The sequence below is a fragment of the Carassius carassius genome, chromosome 22 (genome assembly GCF_963082965.1).
Source record: "Carassius carassius chromosome 22, fCarCar2.1, whole genome shotgun sequence".
Lineage (NCBI taxonomy): Eukaryota > Metazoa > Chordata > Actinopteri > Cypriniformes > Cyprinidae > Carassius > Carassius carassius.
Genome location: NC_081776.1, coordinates 24,851,497 through 24,876,889, shown reverse-complemented (window position 1 = coordinate 24,876,889; position 25,393 = coordinate 24,851,497). Strand labels below are relative to the sequence as shown.

The window sequence follows — 25,393 nt, the reverse complement described above, 5'->3', positions numbered from 1 at the left end:
CCTATATCCTGATTGTGAGAAGTCCAATCTCTTCCACACAACTTTTAACAATTCCAAAACAATCCTACCGTTATTCTCCAGCGTTGCTTTAGCCCACTTTCATTTCTCAGCGTCCAATTTCACCTGTCGGCGTTCAATCATTAGAATCAGCTGGAGCGCTGTGCTTCTGCCCTCCAACATCCGCGCGATCCGTCCATTGAAGCGCAGTATTTCAACTTAATGTAGTGGCGATCGTACCACAACAAAAAAACTTGAGGGAATTTGAAGTCGTCTCCAACGCGTAATGGTGCAAGAAATCAGGTCTCCCATGGCACTCGATTAACACTTTATTTTATGAAGAATTATAATTACTTACAAAAACTGCTGCTTGCATTACTGATGTCAATTGAGCTCATACGTATGCAACATTAAACATGGTGCTAATAGCTGAACATGACCAAACCACACCTGCACGCATGCACGGTTGAAAAACTATGTGGCTTCTCCTGATCGTAATTCCCCCTCCTGGCTGGTTCACCTGTGTCTTACTCTTATAGCCACCACAACTAGCATAATGCCATGCCTATGCCCCCTAGTGTGCAGGTGGAAGAACGTCACCCCAATGCAACTTACCACCAACAAAAAACATAACATCAAAATTGGCTACAACAAAAATCTTACAATTTCACAAGGTGCTTTGTACTAATGTATCCAGTAAATTTGTGTTATGAATACACACAGCACTGTGTGATGTGAAATAAAAACCTCTCCTTCTTTCTCGCATAGTTGGGCATGTTTTCAGTATGAAAATGATATCATATTTCTTTCTCCCAATGTAAAAAACCTTCAGTGGATATGCATTTCACTCAAACTTGAGCACCTGTGGGGGACTCTGTAGAGACAAGTTGAGCAACACTCCGTATTAAAGGTGCTCTAAGCGATGCCGGGAGTCGTAATCTCTTGTTGACGTTCGAATTGTTGTCGAACAAAACGGAGGCTAGCTAGACCCTCCCTCCTCCTCATCCGTGCACTAAAAATGTGTGACATCACTAAGAGCACCTTTAATACTCTGTATTAAAGAAAAAAAACGTTTCAGAAATTGTATTAGTGATCATCCATCTGCTCTTTTATGCTGTGCACTGTACCTAACGGTATTTGTTGTATGATTTTATTATGTCCACTTAATATAAACACAATAACTCACATCTGCTTTATATGAGTTTATGCACTCTTTTTGACACATTTGTGTTGCAATTTCCATTTTAATCTATATCTGGTATTAAATGGTCTCTTCACCCAAACATTACCATTTAGCCGGTTTCCTTTTGTTTTTAGTCTAATACTCTTCCACTAGTAATTCTTAATCGATTTAATTTTATTTTTGCACTTTTGTCATTTCAGACACAAGTGTGTGAACGGGACTTTTATTTTGGTTTCGCGATGTGACGTCATAAGGCTGCGCCGCGCTCCTGCGTCTGAGATTCGGCTGAAGAAAAGGTTTGTGTTTTGTGTTTTAGGCAACTAAAATGTTTAATTCCATACAACCCGTTCGGGCAAGTTTGTAGTTTTTACAAACTATGTATAATGAAATTCAACATTGTAAACCTTTATCTAACATTAATTATAAAAGGTGCGTCTCACTTCGCTCCCTGTATCGTGATTCAGTGTATCATAAACATGAGTTCGGCCACTGTAGAGCAGTGGTGAGAGAAACGGAGTTTAGAGTCGAAAATCCGTATTGAATCAAATTTTTCGGAAAATGATTCAGTGATTCGAAGCGCTTGATTCGCCGCGCTCTGACGTCACATGCCGATCAAAACGGTTTAATCTACAAATCATTGAATTTACCAAGTATATTAATAATTTAAACGCCTAAATGGCGTTTATGTATAACTTGTGTTATTTTATTCATTGATACTGCTGGTGTTTATTGTTTTTCTTTAATCTGGTGATTTAAGTCCACTTGACTGAGCTAGGGATTTAGTTTGAATTTATTTTGTTTTCTGTTAATTATTCTCATCTTAAACTTACTATTTTAAAGATGGCGTTCATTAAAGAGGAGAGTGAAGAAATGCAGATCGAAGACACTTTCAAAGTAAAACAAGAAGATACTGAAGAACAAATAGAAATGGTGTTTATTAAAGAAGAGAGTGAAGAAATTAAGATTGAAGAAACATTCAAACATGAAGATACTGAGGAACAAACAGGTTGGTTTTTATTCTCAAAGCTAAACCCACTCATTTGATTCTTATTAAAATGTCCAGCTCTACAGAAATGAATGAAATTTTTGAAGTATGTACGTCATATAAGATTGTTGTGATTTAAAGCTGTTTTATTAGACGTGGAGCTGGTTGAGATCACATGAGAAGATCCGACTGTTAAGACACACAAAATTAGAAAAAAATAATACAAAAGTAGACTAAGCTAAAAATATGTATTTTGTGGAACATTAAACCCAAAATCTGCTTCTAAACTGAACATGCTTAAATTCATTCATTTCACTTAAATGTGCAACTAATATATATAATATATAAAATATAAATATATATATAATATATAAAATAATAAAAAGCTAATCTTTATACGTGACTTATCAACTTTACATTCTCATCTACAAGATGTTTTTCTTTCTCAGAAATGCTTTGTACCAAACCGGTCTTGTAAACACAACTTTAGTTTCCAGACAGACTGAAAACATGTCTATAAATGCTTCAGTGTGTCAGTTAATGCTGTTTTATGTTCTTCAATGTTTTGTGCGATGCATAGAAGCTAGCAATATGTCCAAAGCCTCAAAAACACTTACGAGCAAAATATTGTCATACTAACATCAGGGCTCCAGACTACCTTTTTTTACAAGGAGCACTTTACTCCCTTACTGAAAATTTTAGGAGAACAAGCAAAAAATGTAGAAGCACATCTTAAATCCACATGCAAGGCAAATATTGTAGGGATGCACAATATTGGATTTTGACAATATCCAATATGCAAGTATTTTTAAACTTTAATATTTAACTTCTATTTTGGCTGAAGCAGACATTGATATATTTTTCCTTTTGCTTGGAAACAACAGTAAGGGACCAAAGTGACTTTTCTTTTGCAGTTTTTAATAATCAAGTGGCACTGATATATCTGCCAGATAAAATAATAAACAATATAGCTCGATCTCAGCCACTTGATCATGTATTTAATCAACTCATATGATTATATCTAGGGCCCTGTGAAATCAGTTTAATTTTTTCCCAAATTAATTTCTTTCTGGTTTTAATTTTTCCAGACACGGTTTTAATTGTAAAATGTAGTTTTATTAATCAGAAAGTTTTCCTATTAAATTAAAATCACGAAACTTACACAATTTAACAAAAAACTTTCTCAGGGTGTACTCACACTAGGCACGGTTGCCATGAACCGGGCCCGAGTATGATTGTCCCCACTCCCCCTCTGGCCTGCACTCACATAGGGTTTCAGCATTCGTGCCGGAGCACGCTTACGTCATTATGGTGCGCGACGGTTTCGGGATAAACAGGAAGAGCAGCGCTCTCTGAACACAATGGAGTCCATCGCTCTGTTTTCTTTGTGGATAATTTTGTGTCGTTTGGTCCACAGCCCTCTCACAGCCTGTTGTTAAACAGATGTGTCGCCTTAGTGGCGCGAAAATTTTCACGTACCTTAATCGTGCTGCTCGTATGAGAAGGTTTGCAAGGTACCAGCTGAAGTGCAGCAAGGACTTTGCAGCTGCACTTTTGGAGCGTCGCAAAACCGTGACGCCACGCGTCCTGTTCCGTGCTCCAGCACGGTTAGCGCTCACACTGCATGCGAACCGCGCCCGAGTTCAACTGAACCGTGCTCTGGCCCACCTCTTCCAAGCGGGCCAGGGCCGGCCAATCGAGCCGCGCCCGGGCACGGTACGGAGCACTCACACTAGTCAAACGAACCGCGCTTTGGTGGTCAAACGCACTCGGGCACGGTTCAAACTGGCTAGTGTGAGTACACCCTCACATACTGTTGTTACCAAAGACAGTTGTTAAAAGGTTACTCCATCCCAAAATGAACATTTTGTCATTATTATTAGTGTTATATTTCAATTTCACAAAGAAACGTGCAGCATTAAAGGACATTTTATTTATAATTTGTCTTAAATCTTAGTTTGTTAAAATTGTGAATCGAATCGTGAAATCAAAATTGTGAATCGGATTGAATCATGAGTTGAGTGACTCGTTACATCCCTAAAACATATCATCACCATCCAACTTCCAGACATTTGAGAAGGGGAATGATGATGTTTTCCATTTTCATAATTCACAATTTATGTCAAGTCAAGCTGTAATACCAAACTGGGACCACATGGAGATATCAGCAGACCACTATACCTAGGTCTGTTCGATTCCACAATTTTTGGAATTGATTCCAATTTCTGGTCCTGGAATCGATTCCAAGAATCGATTCCTCACTATTGTTTTCGATTCTTTTTTTTTTTTTCTTTCTTTTTTTTTTTATAGATTAAAAGGAACCTAATCTCACCATGATGACTGCAGGATAGGTCGTATAATGTTTCCTTCCTATAATATTCAATTCAATTCAAGTTTATTTGTATAGCGCTTTTTACAATACAAATTGTTACAAAGCAACTTTACTGAAAATTATGTTTCTACAATATTTAGTAGTAGCTAGTAGTTTGTGCACGTTTCACAGGATTTTAGAAAAATAATAATAATAATACAAGACGTAGTCAGCTAGATGATGAACTATCAATATTATTAATTAATAGTAATTATATGATGCAGTCACACATGTAGCAATATTTGTTAGTTCTGTTTGTTGATTCAAGGTTAGCATCATCTGGGGTCCTCTGAGGGTCAGCATCATCTCTTCTCAGGTGTTCTGGATCCAGACTGGAGCTTGTGTAAATCCTAGTTACCACGGGATGTAAATCCCGTGGCAAAACATAGAAACAAAATAGAGACATCATTAGCATAGCTGCTGATCCAACAAAGTAAAATTAGTTTAACCCAAGCTAAAGAATAAAAATGCAGATGCAACTACACTCACAATTTAAGAGATACATTATTCGAATGCTTGGCGAAAGAGATGCGTTTTTAATCTAGATTTAAACAGAGAGAGTGTGTCTGAACCCCGAACATTATCAGGAAGGCTATTCCAGAGTTTGAGAGCCAAATGTGAAAAAGCTCTACCTCCTTTAGTGGACTTTGCTATCCTAGGAACTACCAAAAGTCCAGCGTTTTGTGACCTTAGAGTGCGTGATGGGTTGTAGCGTGGTAGAAGGCTAGTTAGGTACGCAGGAGCTAAACCATTTAGGGCCTTATAGGTAAGTAATGATAATTTGTAACTGATACGGAACTTAATAGGTAGCCAGTGCAGAGACTGTAAAATTGGGGTAATATGATCATATTTTCTTGACCTGGTAAGGACTCTAGCTGCTGCATTTTGGACTACCTGTAGCTTGTTTATTGACGAAGCAGGACAACCACCTAGAAGTCCATTACAATAGTCCAGTCTAGAGGTCATGAAAGCATGAACTAGCTTTTCTGCATCAGAAACAGATAACATGTTTCGTAGCTTGGCAATGTTTCTAAGATGGAAGAATGCGGTTTTTGTAACATTGGAAATATGATTTTCAAAAGACAAATTGCTGTCCAATATAACACCCAGATTTCTGACTGTAGAGGAAGTAACAGTACATCCGTCTAGTTGCAGATTGTAATCTACAAGATTCTGTGTGGTCTTTTTTGGTCCAATAATTAATATCTCTGTCTTATCCGAATTTAATTGGAGAAAATTATTTGTCATCCAATCTTTTACATTTTTAACACACTCTGTTAGCTTAGATAATTGGGAAGTTTCATCTGGTCTCGTTGAAATATATAGCTGAGTATCATCAGCATAACAGTGGAAGCTAATTCCGTATTTTCTAATAATATTACCAAGGGGCAACATGTATATTGAAAATAGAAGGGGACCTAGGACGGATCCTTGTGGCACTCCATATTTTACTGATGATAAATGAGATGACACCCCATTTAAGTAAACAAAATGGTAGCGATCGGACAGGTAGGATCTAAACCATCTTAGAGCCTGCCCTTGAATACCTGTATAGTTTTGTAATCGATCTATGAATATGTCATGATCTATGGTGTCGAACGCAGCACTAAGATCAAGTAAGACTAGAAATGAGATGCAGCCTTGATCTGACGCAAGAAGCAGGTCATTTGTAATTTTAACAAGTGCAGTTTCTGTGCTATGGTGGGGCCTAAAACCTGACTGAAATTCTTCATACAGATCATTTTTATGAAGGAAGGTGCTCAATTGAGCAGACACAACTTTTTCTAAAATTTTAGACATAAATGGAAGATTTGAAATAGGCCTATAATTTGCCAGTACACTAGGATCTAGTTTTGGTTTCTTAATAAGAGGCTTGATAACCGCCAGCTTGAATGGTTTTGGGACGTGACCTAAAGATAACGACGAGTTAATGATATTGAGAAGCGGTTCTTCGGCTACAGGTAACAGCTCTTTTAGTAATTTAGTGGGTACAGGATCTAATAAACATGTTGTTGGTTTAGATACAGTGATAAGTTTATTTAGCTCTTCCTGTCCTATATTTGTAAAGCACTGCAGTTTATCTTTGGGTGCGATGGATGAAACTGAAGTGTTAGACGCTGTAGAATCTACATTCGCTATTGTATTTCTAATGTTATCTATTTTATCAGTGAAGAAATTCATAAAGTCATTACTATTTAACGTTGGTGGAATATTTGAATCAGGTGGCGTCTGCTAAAATTTGTTAATTTAGCCACTGTGCTAAATAAAAACCTTGGATTGTTTTGGTTATTTTCAATGAGTTTGTGGATATGCTCTGCCCTAGCAGTTTTTAGAGCCTGTCTATAGCTGGACATACTGTTTTTCCATGCAATTCTAAAAACTTCCAAGTTAGTTTTTCTCCATTTGCGTTCAAGACTACGAGTTACTTTCTTGAGAGAGTGAGTATTACTGTTATACCATGGCACAGTAAGTTTTTCTCTAACCTTTTTCAATTTGATGGGGGCAACAGCTTCTCATGTAGAGAAAATAGTGCCCATGTTGTCAGTAATTTCGTCTAATTCATGTGTATATTTTTGGGTACAAATAGCAGTTGAGATAGATCAGGCAGGTTATTTGCGAATCTGTCTTTGGTGGCTGGAACAATAGTTCTGCCCAGACGGTATCGCTGAGACATATAGTTAATATCAGTTATACGCAGCATGCACGATACAAGGAAATGGTCTGTAATATCATCACATTGGGGTACAATATCTATAGCAGTAAGATCGATTCCATGCGATATAATTAAATCTAGTGTATGATTAAAACGATGAGTGGGCCCGGTGACATTTTGCTTGACTCCAAAGGAGTTTATTAGGTCAGTAAACGCAAGTCCTAATGTATCATTTGCATTATCAACGTGAATATTAAAATCTCCCATGATTAGCGCCTTATCAACTGTAACTAGAAGGTCTGAGAGGAAATCTGCAAATTCTTTTAGGAATTCTGTATACGGCCCTGGTGGTCTATACACAGTAGCCAGAGCAAGAGATACATTAGACTTCTTTTGCATGTCTGACAGTGTAACATTTAGCAGAAGTATTTCAAAAGAGTTAAACCTGTATCCTGTTTTCTGGGTAACATTGAGAATATCACTATATATTGTTGCAACACCTCCGCCACGACCAGTCTGACGGGGCTCATGCTTATAACAGTAGTTTGGTGGAGTAGACTCATTTAGACCAAAATAACCATTTGGTTTTAGCCAGGTTTCAGTCAAGCAGAGTACATCAAAACTATTTTCTGTGATCATTTCATTTACAATAACTGCTTTGGGTGTGAGTGATCTAATATTTATGAGCCCAAACTTTAAAAATTGTTTTTGTTCATTTACTTTACATTTTTCTGGTTTAATTACGATAAGATTTTTTCTAGATCCTACATTATATTTTGACCTCACTATTCGGGGAACAGACACAGTCTTAATAGTTTTTACAGCACAAGTACTTTTATCATTTAAGCGGGATATGAAGCTGAATAAAAATAAATTGACGATATGAAAATTTTAGTTTTTTCAGCTTTACCCGTGAAATTAGTCATAGCCCAGCTCAGCAGGGACATGCGTTTATCGCATGAATTAATAAGACATGAAGTGTCTAAAATAACTGTGCACAGTTCAGCTGAATGATGAAGTTTACTTTGTATACTTTGCACATTAACAAACCGTGCACTGAAACAAAATAACCAGAACATTAATGACTGATAGAGCTCTGTCAATCAGATGGCTCTCGTCCACTGATCTATGCTCGTGACGTATTATTTATAATTATCATTGTCTGATAGAAATGTTAAAAAAAAAAATATTTTAGATGGTAATAAGATCAAGACACTCAGTGACGTCAAGATCTATTCGTTCATGCAGCGCTCAAATTTGTGGACAAGCCAGTTTCACCATAAAATAACCTCTGAATCGTTTATATATATATATATATTTAAAAAAAATAGAAAATAATTATCTCACAACTGTTGTAATTATGTCTTAGGTGAATTGTGCTTCTGAAACGAAAGGCTACATCCTAAAATTCAAATGATAAGTGCCGGCTCGTTTTCTTTCTGTTTATTTTCGTGAATTTAAATGTGTGCAGCCTTTGTCGGATGAAGCCTTCTGTTAGAGAACTCCCATAGATAAGCTTTGTTGAACTGAAAAATACTCTGAATGAGGAGTCGATTCACCTTGATGGAATCGATTCCAATCTTTGGAATCAACTCTCGATTCCCAACGCCTCGGAATCGATTCTTTTTGGAATCGATTCCCAGCCCTAACTATACCAGCTGACTTAACCTTCCAGCATACAGATATGTAGTCTCCCCAAACGATTCACTTAACAAAAAATTTTTCCAAACCCCTCCTTTGCATGACGCTAATCTGTGGTGATTGGTCTCATTTTCATTCGGACCAATGCGAAAAGACCGACAAGTGGGCGGGCAAACTGCTAATGTTTCATGTTGATGTCAACATGAAATGGCTTGGAATTCATTTTAACAATAACTCATTTCATTGACACCACAAGACAATACGTTTATACACGGTGCACTTTCAGATTTCTGAAGATACACATGCATTGTGATACTCTCGTGAATGCCTGTGTATTCATACATACTGTTTTTATTTCTATGTTAAAAATTTGGGAAGGAGTTCAGATAAGAGAAATTAACAGTCTGCCTACAATGCTCAACGCTATAGAAACATGTTGAAAATAGAAACCTTTGACGCTCTCCAGAGCGCAAACACAAATATGCATTGGATCGTTTACCAAATCTGTTTCACCAATATGCTATTATTACAGCTTCAGCTGAGGGTGCTCTTGCTTTCTTTTGAGTGAGCACTTCTGTAGAGACTTGTCTATTGCAGTATGATTGCAAGCAGTACCGATAATGTCAAAATGTGATGTGCAGTCAAATGTTTAGATAAAAAATTTTTTTAAAGAGAAAACACATATGCATCTAATTAATACACTTGTGCTTTGTAGAGTTTTGATGTGTTTTATGCTCTTAATAGTGCCTCTTAAATGTGGTGATTAAGAAACAATATTGAGATACTAAATTAAGTTAACCAATTAAAGGCTATATAGTACGTTTAGATAGATGCATATATATATAGAGAGATACACTAGGGCTGGGTAAAAAAAAAAAATAGATTTTTCGATTAATTGTTTTTTAAAATGTGGCCGATTCAAAATCGATTCTCAAAGGCCACTAATCGATTTTTTTTTCATATTTATTTCCGCAAACATTAAACGCAAGATTAACATTAATCTAATTACTAGTCTTCAACACTAGATGTCACCCTCTTATTTTCCTTACACGATGTTACCAAGGAGTGAGAGGCGAACTTGTCATTCATTCATTCAGAGCTTAAAATGGCGGTTTCGGGTGCTTTGTCGATGTTGATGCCGCCTTCACATAAAAAGTCAGAGGTATGGAAGCATTTTAGATTTCGAAAGACGACGACGATAGTGTTGTGGAAAAGAACAAAGCTGTTTGGGTGATTTGTAATGCAGAGGTGAATTCATTTTACATCTTTTTTTTTTTTTTTTTTTTTTTAAGCAGAAGAAATTATTATACATAATGAATAATACATATATAAATGATGACATTTTTTTTATTTTTGGGTGAACTATCACCAATAAGCCAGTATTATTTGTCCTACATTGTTCATAGGCTTGTAGCATCAATGTTACAGCAAATTTTGTACAATTGTATGATTATTTTATGTTAAAAATGAAATAACTTGATCCTGTTTGATCAAGGAATGCGACTGTTCTGACTTTTTCCAGCATACATTTTTCATCTTGCATTATATAAATCTATATTGCAATATAAATCTATATTGATTGAGTTGAATCGAGAATCGAGTATAGAAAATCAAATCAAGAATCGAAATCGAATCGATTTGAGAGCTTGTGAATCGAAATCGAATCGATCTGGAACATCTGAATCGATACCCAGCCCTACTTTTAACTTGCTGTAAGTGTTTTTAAGTAATTAATGGAAAGTAGTTTGATCTTTGTATTGCTATGATCTATTTTCTCCATGGATTTATAAAAGGTTACACTGGTCAGTTTAAATAGAACTTTAGAACATCCACTCTGCTGTTATGCCAAGGATGTTTTTGATCATGTGAAAAGGATGATCTTTTCCATCTGTTTGCGAAAGATTGTAAAGTCAAGCCTAGTAGTTTACATTATTAATAAGTTTAACATTCAAATACATTGCAAATATGGAAACATTTTGATTTGTGCCATGTGAGATGTGAGTAATAACCTCCAAATAAATCCTGCCAAACCCACGCTGGCTCCGTATCGTATGCATGCACACATGCACTGTCAGGATATAATGCACTGTATGCCAGATTTTTAAAAACAAATAGGCCTACATGCGACGTAAAAATTACAAATCTGATATTTTCTTGGAAAAGGATCCAGCAGGATCAAACTAAGTACTGCTTATAATACTCACATAAAAATGTTTGATGTGAGCAACAGTGTGTTTTATCTATCTAAACGTAACAGTGTTGGTGGAAGTGGTTCTCTGACTGCGCAGCACAGCCACACACGCCACTTACGTTTGAGATAATTTTATTTAAAATGCCATAATGTCAGTTGAAAACATTGCTATTGTTTTATTAAAATACGACATCGAGCACCACAAAACCATTTAAAGACCAGTCTCTATGCTGGAACACAGTCAGCAAAGAAAATGTTCTCAAATGGATATCTATTCATTTTATAATCCTGCTACTAGCATTTTATTCAAACCAAACCCCATTTAATTTGGGTGAGAAAGCATCTCTCTTTTTTTTGAGTGGGTTTTGCACATCCTGTCATACCAGTGACTGTGTGCTGCTGCAATATACGTATTTAGCAGCATTAAGGTTAACGATTAATCGATTGTTAATTTTAACAACGATCGATCATGGAAATGATTGAATATCGACATCCCTAATCACAGTATAACACCAAGTCAGTTAAACTTAAGAGATATCAATCTGTCCAATTAGGAAGCATAAGAATCAGTTTCACCTGTTGTGGTGCAAATGAAAGTGACAAAAGGTGCACTGAAGAGGCAACAGCAAGAGAACCCCCAAAAAGGGAATGATTTTTCGGGTGGTGGCCATAGATAATTGTCCTCTCCTTATTTTCCCTGACTGATTTGTCTTTAGTTTTGTTAGGGTCATTGTCAATGTCTGTAGCATGAGGCAGTACCTGCAACCCAGTCAGGTTGCATCAAAAGGAAGTTAGGTGTGTCTCCAGCAAAGTTTCAAGAGCTTGGAGGAGATACCTGGAAACAGGCCATTATACGAGGAGAGCTGGACAGGCATGTAGAAGGGCAACTGCATCTACTGCTTCCCACCGACTGAGCCAGAGTAAGCCCACATGAGCCAATCACATTTCTCTCCTGTGGCTTACTTTTGACCAATCCCATTTCTCTCCTGTGGCTTACTTTTGACCAATCACATTTTTCTTCTGTGGCTTACTTTTGATCAATCACCGGCTGCTATTATTGTCATCTTTGCAATAGGTAAGGCTATGGTTTACTTCATTATTGAATATAGGTTATTATTTGTTCATATACATTGTGTATTTTTGGAAAATAAAACATGCCAATATAGCTAGCTAGCATTTAAAGGTGCTGGTCATATAATTAGAATATCACCAAAAAGTTTAATTACATTCAAAAAGTGAAACTTGCATATTATATTGTTTCATAACACACAGACTGATATATTTCAAATGTTTATTTCTTTTAACTGTCCCAAAATCCTAAATTCAGTATCAGAAAATTAGAATATTGTGAAAAGGTTCAATATTGAAGACTCCTGGTGCCACACTCTAATCAGCTAATTTACTCAAAACACCTGCAAAGGCCTTTTAAACGGTCTCTCAGTCTAGTTCTGTATGCTACACAATAATGGGGAAGACTGCTGACTTGACAGTTGTCCAAAAGACAACCGTTGACACCTTTCACAAGGAGGGTAAGACACAAAAATCATTGCAAAAGAGGCTGGCTGTTCACAGAGCTCTGTGTCCAAGCACATTAATAGAGAGGTGAAGAAAAGAAAACGATGTGGTAGAAAAAAAGTGTACAAGCAATAGGGATAACTGCACCCTGGAGAGGACTGTGAAACAAAAAACATTCAAAAATGTGGGGGAGATCCACAAAGAGTGGACTGCAGCTGGAGTCAGTGCTTCAAGAATCACTACGCATAGACGTATGCAAGACATGGGGTTCAGCTGTCGCATTCCTTGTGTAAAGCCACTCTTGAACAACAGACAGCGTCAGAAGCCTCTCGTCTGGGCTAAAGACAAAAAGGACTGGACTGCTGCCGAGTATTCCACAGTTATGTTCTCTGATGAAAGTAAATTTTGCATTTCCTTTGGAAATCAGGGTCCCAGGGTCTGGAGAAAGAGAGGAGAGGTTTCCACGTTTCTTGAGGTCCAGTGTAAAGTTTCCACAGTCCGTGATGGTTTGGGGTGCCATGTCATCTGCTGGTGTTGGTACACTGTGTTTTCTGAGGTCAAAGGTCAACACAGCCGTATACCAGGAAGTTTTAGAGCACTTCATGCTTCCTGCTGCTGACCAACTTTATGGAGATGCAGATTTCATTTTCCAACAGGACTTGGCACCTGCACAGAGTGCCAAAGCTACCAGTACCTGGTTCAAGGACCATGGTATCCCTGTTCTTAATTGGGCAGCAAACTCGCCTGACCTTAACCCCATAGAAAATCTATGGGGTATTGTGAAGAGGAAGATGCGATATATGCCAGACCCAACAATGCAGAAGAGCTGAAGGCCACTATCAGAGCAACCTGGGCTCTCATAACACCTGAGCAGTATTGGTCTTAAGTAATATTCAAATTTTCTGAGATTTTGGCCTTTAATGAAATTAGTGAAATCAACTTTTTGATGATATTCTAATTATATGACCAGCACCTGTATAACATGTTTTGTTAAGTACCTGTGAACCTGTAACTTTTCCCATGGTAAATGCAGAAAAAACATGTCACTACTGATCAGATTAGTTAAAATCATTGGTTATCCGCTAATTTATAATAATAAGCTATATTGCTGTCAACAATGATGTGTGTATTGTGTGCATAGTCATGGTTTCTGGGTCCTATGTCTAAACATACAAATGATACTAGTGATATCATCGGAGAAACCCTCATCCACCCTCCCCAAATTTAATCATAGTACTTATTAATACTTAAAATTCATGTAAAATGCAACAGCCATCATTATATTGTTTTTGTTAATGTTCACTCAGAGTTATCTAAGTTATCTGTAGCTTTTAATGTATTAGACAAAATATTTTAAAAATCTACTTTCTTTCTCCACTTTATTCTTGTAGGTGAATTGCTGGGAATAGAGTACCTTTACAGCCAGATTGGCAAAAATCTGACTCCAGTACCTCAGAAACCAGAGGAGGAAGACAGGCTGGTGGAGGAAGTTGATGACCAGGACCTGCAAGATGAGGGGTTTAAGGAAGGGTGTCAAGGACAAGGTGGTGGACAAGGACAGCATCTTGCACCTGCCCCTTCAGTGCTGTCACAGCCATTTGACACTGGAAGCAGTCTCTCCAATGAGGCTCAGGTAAGACTCTTAAAGGACTTATTTATATTTAAATCTTGTTTTATTCCACATGTATTAACATTCATCTGCATTTACTAGGGAGCAGTCATTGGACCTGATAACATTGCTTGGTGGGACATGGTCCAGGATCTGGCTGGTTACCTGGTGGGTCTTCGTGAGGCTCCCTACCTCACTGACCTGCAGGTGACAGAGGCCATCCAGCTCTGGACCGCTCTCCCTCATATTGATAAAGAGCAGGTAAACTATCAGCCTCGGCTGACACATGGGAACTTAAAGGCACCCAAGCCGTCCGGAGTCACACCGGGTGTAGAGAGTGTGAAACGGTGTCTGATTGGACATCCTGGGAGTCCAGCACTGTTGCAAAGCACCATCCGCTTGGTTGAGGCCATTTGTATGAAGCTGTGTGCTTTACACAAGTCGCCGACCAAGAAGGCTGGAGTTTGCACCCCCAGGTGGTCTAAAATCCTCTCGGATTACCTCCACAACCGAGAGCTGGTGCTTAACAGTCGCAGGTTGATGGATGAAACAACGCTCCAGCTGTTTGAGCTAAATCAGAGGACACTCATTCAGTGGTAAGCTAGGCAAATTATTTGCTTCAATTTAACTGAATAATTCCAAATTTATATACAAGTAATTTATTTTCAGGTTTCAACAGCGGCAGAAGAATCAGGAAATGAGTGTCCTCACTCAGGTACTTAATCTACCTGAACTAATTGATGTGGCTGATATGCAGCTTCCTCCGTCAAGGGAAAAAATTGATGAAACTTCATCGACATCAGGCCCAAAACATCAATTTATCCTTCCGACAAATCGAGAATGGCAGGCTCCTCTTCTGCGACCAGGTCGACAGCCCACTGCTATCGCACCTGCCCTAACAGCATCAGGAGTTTTGCAGCCCATTTCAGCACCTGGGTCATTGTTAGGCACACTAGTCCTTAACCCAGACATGACTGTATCAATGGTTATTCCATCTTTTGGTGCTTCAAGATTCAATGCAGGCCCAGTTCCGCCTGCTCCAGCATCTGCTGCTCCTGTGTCCCGTTACACACAGAGGAACAGGCGCCGGCGGGCCCTGGAGAGGGAAAGTGGAGTCTATAAGAGGAAGTATGTGCGAGGGGTTACTTTTAACATGTGCAGCAAATGTGGGCAGCCCAAAACTAAAGAGTTTGGCCACAGCCGATATGGTAACGCCACATTTTGCTTGCATGCCTCAAATGGCAAATCTTTAGATGACTGGTTGGCAGAACAGCGCAGGCAAAATAAATGCCAAACTCCACTTCCTCAATAAATAATATCTTTCTTGTATGCATTTTGTATATATAACATGGACCCACTCTTTCCTATTGTCCTCTCTCTCTCTACACATATATACAATGTACATGTGTGTGTACTTATTTCAATATGTGGTATTCATTTTAATAAAACATTTTACATTTGAAGTGTCTTTTGATCAGGTAAATTAAATCTGATAAATCATATCAATCAAATCATATCCCACACACACACAAAAAACACATCTTTGAAGAAACATTTTATTCATTTTATTTAACCATAAACAAACATATAATATGCTCTTTGAAAAATAATATACACAAAGTAATAGATCTCAATCAATATAATGATATTTAATAGGTAACTAAATGTTCTTCACGTGCTAGACAATTGACGATGAATTTCATGCAAGTTGGATTAGTTAGTCAGCCTGTAACATTAGTTTTTTTTACATACATTTTTGGTGTGATTTAAGAATTCAGCTCTGAGTATTGATCATTTTTGCCCCGTTTCCACCGCAGGAACTTTACCCAGGAACTAGGGACTTTGGCCTGGTACTCGGTGTGTTTCCACCGCAGGAACCAGGAACTAAATAAAGTTCCGGGTAAAAAAATTCCCCTCAGAAAGTCCCTGCTGGCGAGGTGGTACTTTTTCAAAGTTCCGGAACTTTTGGGGGCGGGACTTGGGCGCTAAACATCCTGATTGGTTGAGTTCACGCAGCATTGGTTGAGTTCAACCACCATTTATTCGGATCAACATTTTCAAAATATTACTGTTATTGTGTCATGAAATGTAATTTTAAAAGTATTTCAGGCCAGAATGTAGTTGTTTAAAACTCAAATCTATAGTTTATTTATAAAGATGGCGCCTATTTAAAAATGTGTTTCGCCGATGTCAGAGACGGTGAGCTCGACGCGATCAGCGGGAGCTCAGTGATCATCTATCTGCCGAGAACAGCCTCACCTCGGCTAGACCTTCTGATGTGTGCCGCTGGCTCTGATGTCTCTTTAGTGGTTAAACAAAATATAATTAGTTTTGGGTAAATCTAACAGGTTATCTTTGGTCTGTATTCAATTTATCTATATGTTAAAATGAAAATAAAAAAGGCGAATCTATATAATATTTTGTTTCATTGTAATGGCTGTATATATACACATATCCCTGAACTAAGTACATTTCTGCAGCTGTTATTATGCTTAAATGAAAACGAAAGGAGGCAGTGGTATTTGATATCCTATTTCTTTTTATTGTAAATATGCAGAGAGGAAAATTGCAGTAGCCAAGGCGAGCTGACTGATCTTATCAAGTACGCTGCTGTTTACAGATTTACCGGACTTGCTCGTCGCGTACATCACACTCCCGAGTCGAATGCACAAAGTCTGAACTACCGAGGAAGATGCACATCCAAAATCAGCATACTTCGTATTGAGAAACGCGCGCAGAGCTATGTCACCAGTCTATTTGCCTAATCTTCCCGGTACTTTACACCGCGGTGGAAACGCAGAAGGTAACAGGTCTGGGGGGAAAAAAGTTCCTGGGAAAAAAAGTTCCTGGTACAAATGTTACGGATAATTTCGGTGGAAACACGGCATTTGATTTCCAATTGATTGTTCTCACAAAATGTTGTTCCTAACCAGGTCTGAAAATACCCTTAGACTCTACGTTCTTTGTAACTCCCCACAAATGTAATTTACTATCAACAGGACAGGTCATCACTTCCCTTGAGTTCAGAAGAAACCTGATGAGAGGGCAGTATGGTACAACTCGGTGTCTACCAAAAGGGGGCCGTCCTGCTTTGGACAATTCTCTGCGGTTAACAGCGAGGCATTTCCCTGCTAAAGTTCCACAGACAACTGCCCAGGGCAGCAGGACAAGGCGCCACTGCAGGGTCTGCCTCTCCAGCTCCCGGAAGACAAAGGAGAGGCGTCTCACAAAGTACATGTGTGTGCCATGCAACGCTCCGTTGTGTGTTACTCCATGTTTCGAACAGTACCACACTCTAAAAGATTACTGAAAAAAAGCTATCCAATGTCAGTTCTAATAATGTACATAAGTAATTATAATAATTCTCAGTCATTTTTTTGTTTGTTTTGTTTTAGGGGAGTTTGTTTACTTAATATTTCTGGGTAATATGTGTTAATATTGTTTTACTATACATGTAAATAATTTGTAATTTCTCAAACATTACATGTTTTTTTTTTATATCAGTTTTTATAGTTTTCTGTTCCCTATATTAAAGTAGTTGACATTAAATGAACATGGTCACCATTTCATGCATTGTGTGTTACTCTTTCAAGTATTAGAAACATAGTATATCATGCTTGTTAGTTATAAAGCAAACAACCCCACAGTGCACATCTGACATTGTGGAGTCTTCCCTTTATGTGGACATTCTTGCACAGCTAATGGTTAATAAGTAGGCCTATAGAAGAAATTACTTGTATCATGATTCATGTTACTTTCAACAACCCAACCGAAAATTAGAGGATGGAGTCAGAGTCCCTCACAAGTGCAAGGAAGACTATTTAAGAGAGGCATAAAAATTATCTAATTTGGATTTTAGTATTCAAAATATTATCAAAAGTTGCATTAGTAGTGAGGAGCTATAAGCTAATTTAAAAAGTGTCAATGTTTTGTCTTTCTGAGTCTAGGGTTGGGCAGGGGCAACATGAAGTGGAAGTGACACTGTTAGTCTAAGAGATTAGCCCCTTCTCTCTCCACCCCAGCACATCACAAGACCACAACAGTAGTGATTTAAGGAACAATATGTATATTTAAAAGGACACAATTAATTTCAAGAGGGGATTAACATAAAAAACAAAAATCTCAATCTGTTTTACTTCTATGAATGTAAACACAAAAGTGGTAATCAAAAGGTGTCAATACAACACACAAGTTCATAACTGTGACTGTATCCATTGAGAACTAGAATGTGTAGAGGTTTTTGATCCAATAATACACGTGCTGATCATATAATTAGAATATCATCAAAAAGTTGATTTCACTAATGCCATTCAAAAAGTGAAACTTTTGCATATTATATTCATTCATTACACACAGACTGATATATTTCAAATGTTTATTTCTTTTAATTTTGATTATAACTGACAACTAAGGAAAATCCCAAATTCAGTATCTCAGAAAATTAGAATATTGTGAAAAGGTTCAATATTGAAGACACGTGGTGCCACACTCTAATCAGCTAATTAACTCAAAGCACCTGCAAAGCCTTTAAATGGTCTCTCAGTCAACTTCTGTAGGCTACACAATCATGGGGAAGACTGCTGACTTGACAGTTGCCCAAAAGAAGACCATTGACACCTTGCACAAGGAGGGTAAGACACAAAAGGTCATTGCAAAAGAGGCTGGCTGTTCACAGAGTTCTGTGTCCAAGCACATTAATAGAGAGAGGAAGGGAAGGAAAAGATGTGGTAGAAAAAAGTGTACAAGCAATAGGGATAACCACACCCCGGAGAGGATTGTGAAACAAAAACCATTCAAAAATGTGGGGGAGATCCACAAAGAGTGGACTGCTATAATGCTATAAAGCTATAATGCCACTACACACAGACGTATGCAAGACATGGGTTTCAGCTGTCGCATTCATTGTTTCAAGGCCCTCTTCAACAACAGACAGCTCAGAAGCATCTCCCTTCAAAAAGGAGAGGCACACAATCCACGATGCTTGAGGTCCAGTTTAAAGTTTCCACAGTCAGTGATGGTTTGCGGTGCATTGCTGCAGTAATTCAGGCAAAAGGAGCCCCAACAAAGTATTGAGTGCTGTACATGCTCAATACTTTTAATGTTCATACTTTTTAGTTGGCCAAGATTTCTAAAAATCCTTTGTTTGTATTGGTCGTAAGTTATATTCTAATTTTCTGAGATACTGAATTTGGGATTTTCCTTAGTTGTCAGTTATAATCATCAACATTAAAAGAAATAAACATTTGAAATATATCAGTCTCTGTGTAATGAATGAATATAATAAACAAGTTTCACTTTTTGAATGGATTTAGTGAAATAAATCAACTTGATGATATTCTAATTATATTTCCAGCACCTTTAAATATATTTGATTTATCCGAATTTAATAAAAAGACTAGCCGGTAACTCTTTATAATAACGTTCTGTTATAAGTTATTTAAAAATTATTAGTTAATGATGAATGAATCATTTACAAAACATGACTATACTTTCATAAATGATTAATAAGTAATAAGTTAACATTTTAGTAATGTTTTATTAAATCAGTTATAAGTCACTTATAAGTTATTGATTAATAAGTGATATGCTAACGATTTACAAATGTGTTGTAAGTTATCTTTAAAAAAGTTGAAATCATGAAATAAATCAAACTGATCTTTGGTAGATGGTTTATAAGTTATTAGTTGATAAAATTATTTATCACTTATAAATAACTTAAGTATTTATGTCAAAATCGTTTTGTATAATTATCTCAATAAACAATTGTTAATCATGAACAAATGATGGACAAATCATTAGTAAATGATCAGTATATGATTTATTGATGAAGTTGTTAGCTGGTCTGTGTTCAAAAGCACAAACATGCAGGTATGCTAAAGCACTATTTTTTAGAAGAGTAACTCATTTGTTTTGAAGTGGATAAAATGTATAAATGCCTTAGTCAGGTGATTCCAGAGGCTTGTGTTAAATCCTTTCACTCATCAGCACAGACTTGTGTTCTGTGTGGGATCTAGTGATGAAGTGAACCTCTCAACCACTTTTACCTTCTACTGAAGCTCACATCAGGTGCACAGAGTTAAAGACTCCATGTGTGTCAGAGAAGACAGCTGTCTATACTCACACCAGTCAGTACTTAGTAAACACTACATAGTGTTCAACACAGATGATGTGTAAACGCATGAATAAATCATTTACAAAGATTTCTGCATCCCATAATCTAAAGTGTAAACTATTCATCACTTCTAAATGTGTTACATATCATTTGCAGATCTTTATAAATTATGTACCATGTATTTGCCATATGCAAAGGTTCTGATATACCTTTCAGTTACAGGATATACAAATCTATACAAATGATATTTAAATTATAAATATGTTTTATGCAAATATATTTTACTATTATATAGATATCTTTGAGCCTCTAACTCACTCCTTATACACAACTTTTTAGCCACTTCACAAAAATAAAAACGCAATATAGAGATATATTGACAGTGACTATTATCTTAGTTAATCATTACTAAGATCATTTTAATCTCCCTACTCCACCCTATAATCTTAAACATAACCAGTTTTACAATATACAAAGTGTAACAGGCAGATAAATGTACGTTAGTCACAATAATTTATTTAAAACATTACAAAAAGCAGTATAAAGAACAGATAAAACGACGCGTGTGCTACATTACCAGTGTTCTGACAGCAAAAAAATGTTGTGTGAGTTACAGAATGAAATTTGTGTTTAATCGCTGCAAACATTCTCCTGATCCGCATTTCCATCCTTCAAAGTGTCGCGCTGCATCTCACTCAACACAATTTGGCATGTCGCAAACAATCTATGGTGGTCGCAAATCACAAGTGACAGCCAATAAGGAGCGAGGTTTGACTTCACTGCCCCAAACCATTGTCGTTGTGTTGAAGTGCCAATTTTAATGTATAATGATTATATTACGGAAAACAAATATTTTTCTCACATAATGGAATCGTACGTCTTCTGAAAACTTGGAATAAAATGCACAAAATAATGGACTACGTTTATGGTGCGTTTTCATGTTATGGTGAGCAGCTGTCGCATGCTATCATTTCTAAAACTTTGGTACAAATCAAGCCCTTGCTCATGTTGCTTGCTACTCTTCTCACAATCAAATGACCAGCAGGGTGGCATGCAAGTGTTTAAATCCACTTGTTTTTCTTATGGTCTGTACTTTTCACCCTCAAAAGGCAGCATGTCCATAAACGCACTTCTTTTTTTACATTTACATTACATTTATTCACTTAGCTGACGCTTTTATCCAAAGCGACTTACAATTGTCACATATGTCAGAGGTCGCACACCTCTGGAGCAACTAGGGGTTAAGTGTCTTGCTTGCTTTTTATTGTTTACTCCATGTAGTTCTGAGAGATGAGGTGCTTATTTAGATTTTTTCAAATACATCAAGGTAAGTGCACAACGGTCTCTCTCACACTCGCTCTCTCTCTCTCTCTCTCTTACACACACACACACACACACACACTATAATTTGCTGTTATACTCCATATAACTCCATATACAATGCCATATACAATACAATATAATTATTTTTTCATCTAAATGGTTAATGGTCCCACCTAGTGATCAACTGTAAAAAATAACAAATTTTACCTCTTCCCAACAGGGAAAACCACCAACAATCAAGAATCTCACACACACACAAACACTATAATTTGCTGTTATACTCCATATAACTCCATATACAAGCCAGAAACTAAGCCTTTTTTTGCACAGGCCTATTTAAAGGGTTAATGGTCCCACCTAGTGATCAACCATAAAAATCTTACCTCTTCCCAAAAGGGAAAACCACAAACAATCAAGAATGCATGATTATATTGTGTCATGACTTTGCAATCAAAAAATGGTGTTATAATGGAAGTCAATGGGGCAAAAACAGCCACGAACAAAACTGAAGGAGAAAAACGAACGCATGCATCAAAGCCAATGTTGTTACTAATCTTTGACATGCCCAAGACTGTGATAAAAGGTAAAAAAAAATATCCAGCCACAATCACTTTTTATATTGAAAATAAGTCATTTTGTGTGTTTTTTTTCTCAAATCAGTGACATTATTTATGAACTTGGTAATTAAAGAGTTAAAATCTTGTATTTTTTTAAACATTTGGTAGTTTTGATCAGGACTGAGGTTGATTAATAGATATATGCGGAAAAAAAATAGAAAAAATATTTATCTGATACATTTTTACAGCAGTTTAATTTAATTCCAAGAACATCATGAAAGTGTAACCCAGGTCACTAACAAGATCAGTAGTAATTAATAAATATTGTATTTTTATTAATATATCTTTAGTATTTATATGAAAATGCAGATTGAAGTTAATTTACATTATATTATAAATCTATAAAAAAGGAAATCACTAAAGTTGAGTAGTGAGGTGAAAGGTTAGTCCCGCCCCCCTGCAAAAGATAATAGTGGGGGAAATTATGATTCTTTCAAGAGATTCGTTCATTTTCAGGCTATTGGCTCGAGGTTGAGTAATGCTTTGACAGGATGAAACATTCATAGACAGTAAAAGAAATGGACACCGCGACCCCATTGGATCATAGACAGTGGAAACATTTCACAGATACCCGGTTCACCAAGCTGCGCATGCGCTGCTTATAGCGCCGCGCTGCTGTGGAGGGAGGAATTTCAGTGAACGAGAAATATGAGTCAGTGGATTACGTGAACGAGAATGATTCGTTCACCTAAAAGATTTGTTCAAAAAGAATGATTCGTTCACGAACGACACATCACTAGCGCACAAGCAATCAGAACTAGAGGTGGAAATTATGATTCTTTCAAGAGAGTCATTTTCAGTTTGTTCACCAAAATGATTTGTTCAGAATCGTTCACTGATTCGTTCAGTGATCATTTCTTCGTACTACACAAAATATGCCAGCAGGTGGCAAAAAAGAGTGTATATGTGTTATGTCGTAAGTCAACGAACGTATTCACTTGTTACAACAACTGATCTGGATTTATTAAAATGTGTGTGTGTGGCCGGGGGGGGCGTGGTTTAGCGAAGTCTGCAGCGGGAGAGAGAATCAGGAGACGAGCGGTAAGTGAGTGGTTTGGGCAGAAATTATCATCACCTGTTTCTTGTTCCAGTAATTGGCGTGGAGAGAGTATAAAACGCCAGGGGAGACGGAAGCAAGTGAGAGAGAGACGGACTGCTGACGCGAGCCGGAAACAGAAACCGGAAGGAGTAAATCGAAAGTGCTGTGACAACGTGTCAGAGTAGAATTCACCATTTGGTGTTTACAAAGTTTCAGTTATTTTCTGTTTAATAAATACGTCAGCAGTCCAGCCGACCCCTTTGTCCTCTTCCTTGCCCACACGAACTTACTACACTTGTGCCGAAACCCGGGAAGGAAGAAGGACCGCCGCCGCCATGCAAAGCCCGTCCTCCACGCCGCTTGCGGACGTCATCGCTTCCCTCGCGGTCCTGCACCGCGAACAACACCAGGCCCTGCTGGACCTGAGGACCGATCAGGAGAGACGATTCCAGGCCATCGTTCAGGCCCAGCAGGAGGACTGCGAGAGGTTCTAGAGCTGGATTGATCGGGAGGTTCGCGCCGAGGCCCAACAACTTCCGGTGACGAACCTCCTGGTCTTCAATGACCTGAAGAGGGCCATCATCCAGCGGGTCGGCCGGTCGCCACAGCAACATCGCCAGCGCTTCCGGTCCCTGGACTTCGGCGAGGCCGGTCGGCCCTTCGCGATGGCCCAACAGCTCCGGGACTCCTGCCGCAAGTGGCTACTACCCGAGGGAAGCTACGTCGAGCATGTCGTCGACCTGGTGGTGCTGAAGCAGTTCTTCGCTCGGCTTCCCAAAAAGACGGCCGAGTGGGTCCAGTGCCATCCATCTGGCGGAAGACCACATGGTCGGCGCACCCCCAGCTACTAACTCTCTCTCTCCTTCTCTCTCTCCCCCCTCTCTCTCTCACCTTGTCCCTCTCCTTAGGTCCCTCTCCTTAGGCTTCGTGAGTCCCAGGCCCCCGCCTGTGCCTGCCGGAGGGGACAGTGCTTCCGTTTCACCACGCCAATTCTCCAATCCACTCCCTGCCACTGGGGCGGCGGGTAGGTCTGGGCTGGCCTGTTGGCCCGGATCATTTCGTGGACAGGTGTCCAGTGATGGAGGTGGGGACGATGATCCGGGTCTCGGACGTCCCACAGGTCACCCCCGGTCAGGCTGGCGGGTACCAAATACCTGTGAGTATCAAGGGGGGTACATATCCGGCCTTGGTGGATTCAGGATGCAACCAAACCTCAATCCATCAAAGCCTGATTCAGGCATTGGATACAAGCCGCATGGTTAAGGTGCGTTGCGTGCACGGGGATGTGGTGGAGTACCCGGTCGTCCCAATTATGATTAAATTCCGTGGAAAAAAGCATAGTGTGGAGGTGGCGGTTAGTCCCCACCTTCGACATCCGATAATTTTGGGAACGAATTGGCCCGCGTTTACGGTTTTATTGGGGTCGTTATGTGCGGATGCCTATTGGGGAAATAAGGCACGGAAGGAGAACGCGCAGGTACAGGTGGGGGAAACTGAGCCAGGACAGCTGTGTTCTGCTTCAGGGGAACCGAACGAAACCGAGAGACTGATTCTCTCGGAGCGTGATGACTTTCCTCTGGAGCAGTCTCAGGATGAGACACTAAAACATGCATTTCAACAGGTCCGTGCCATCAATGGCCAGTCTCTCCAACCTGCCCTCCCGCTCTCCTATCCGTATTTTGCCATTTTAAAAGACCGGTTGTATCGAGTGACCCAAGACGCTCAGACAAAAGTGAATACAACCCAGTTGTTAATTCCAAAGGGCCGCAGGGAAATGCTTTTCCATGCGGCTCATTCTAATCCTATGGCGGGCAATTTGGGACAGGCCGCAACATTAAATCGCCTCATGACCCGTTTCTTTTGGCCGGGCATTCATGACAACGTGCGCAGGTGCTGCGCATCTTGTCCGGAATGTCAGTTGGTGAACCCACCGGCCGCCCCAAAAGTGCCTTTGTGCCCTCTTCCCTTAATGCTGGTCCCCTTCAAAAGAATTGGAATGGACCTCATTGGGCCATTAGAGGGATCGGCACGAGGACATCGCTTTGCATTAGTCATAGTTGATTATGCAACACGATATCCGGAAGCGGTGGCCCTCCGCAACATTTCCGCTAAAAGTGTTGCGGATGCCCTGTTTCGTCTTATCTCCCGGGTGGGGGT

At 38.7% G+C, this 25,393-nt stretch overlaps 1 protein-coding gene across 1 annotated transcript; it reads left to right on the top strand.

The window, feature by feature from the left end:
• The first annotated feature begins 1,396 nt into the window (after window positions 1-1,396).
• LOC132099133 (uncharacterized) lies at window positions 1,397-15,613 on the top strand. Its single transcript, XM_059505592.1, has 5 exons — window positions 1,397-1,476; window positions 2,021-2,186; window positions 13,928-14,169; window positions 14,248-14,741; window positions 14,815-15,613. The coding sequence occupies exons 2-5, from the start codon at window positions 2,021-2,023 to the stop codon at window positions 15,455-15,457; spliced, it is 1,545 nt and encodes a 514-aa protein (XP_059361575.1). The 5' UTR covers window positions 1,397-1,476; the 3' UTR covers window positions 15,458-15,613.
• Window positions 15,614-25,393: the final 9,780 nt, after the last annotated feature.

What these genes read in the sequence shown, in the direction of transcription:
- LOC132099133 (XM_059505592.1), top strand. Translation starts at nt 2,021, where the DNA reads ATGGCGTTCATTAAAGAGGAGAGTGAAGAAATGCAGATCGAAGACACT. An exon ending in AGATACTGAGGAACAAACAG is followed by an intron (nt 2,187 to 13,927) that starts GTTGGTTTTTAT and finishes TTATTCTTGTAG; the next exon opens with GTGAATTGCTGGGAATAGAG. An exon ending in GTCTCTCCAATGAGGCTCAG is followed by an intron (nt 14,170 to 14,247) that starts GTAAGACTCTTA and finishes TGCATTTACTAG; the next exon opens with GGAGCAGTCATTGGACCTGA.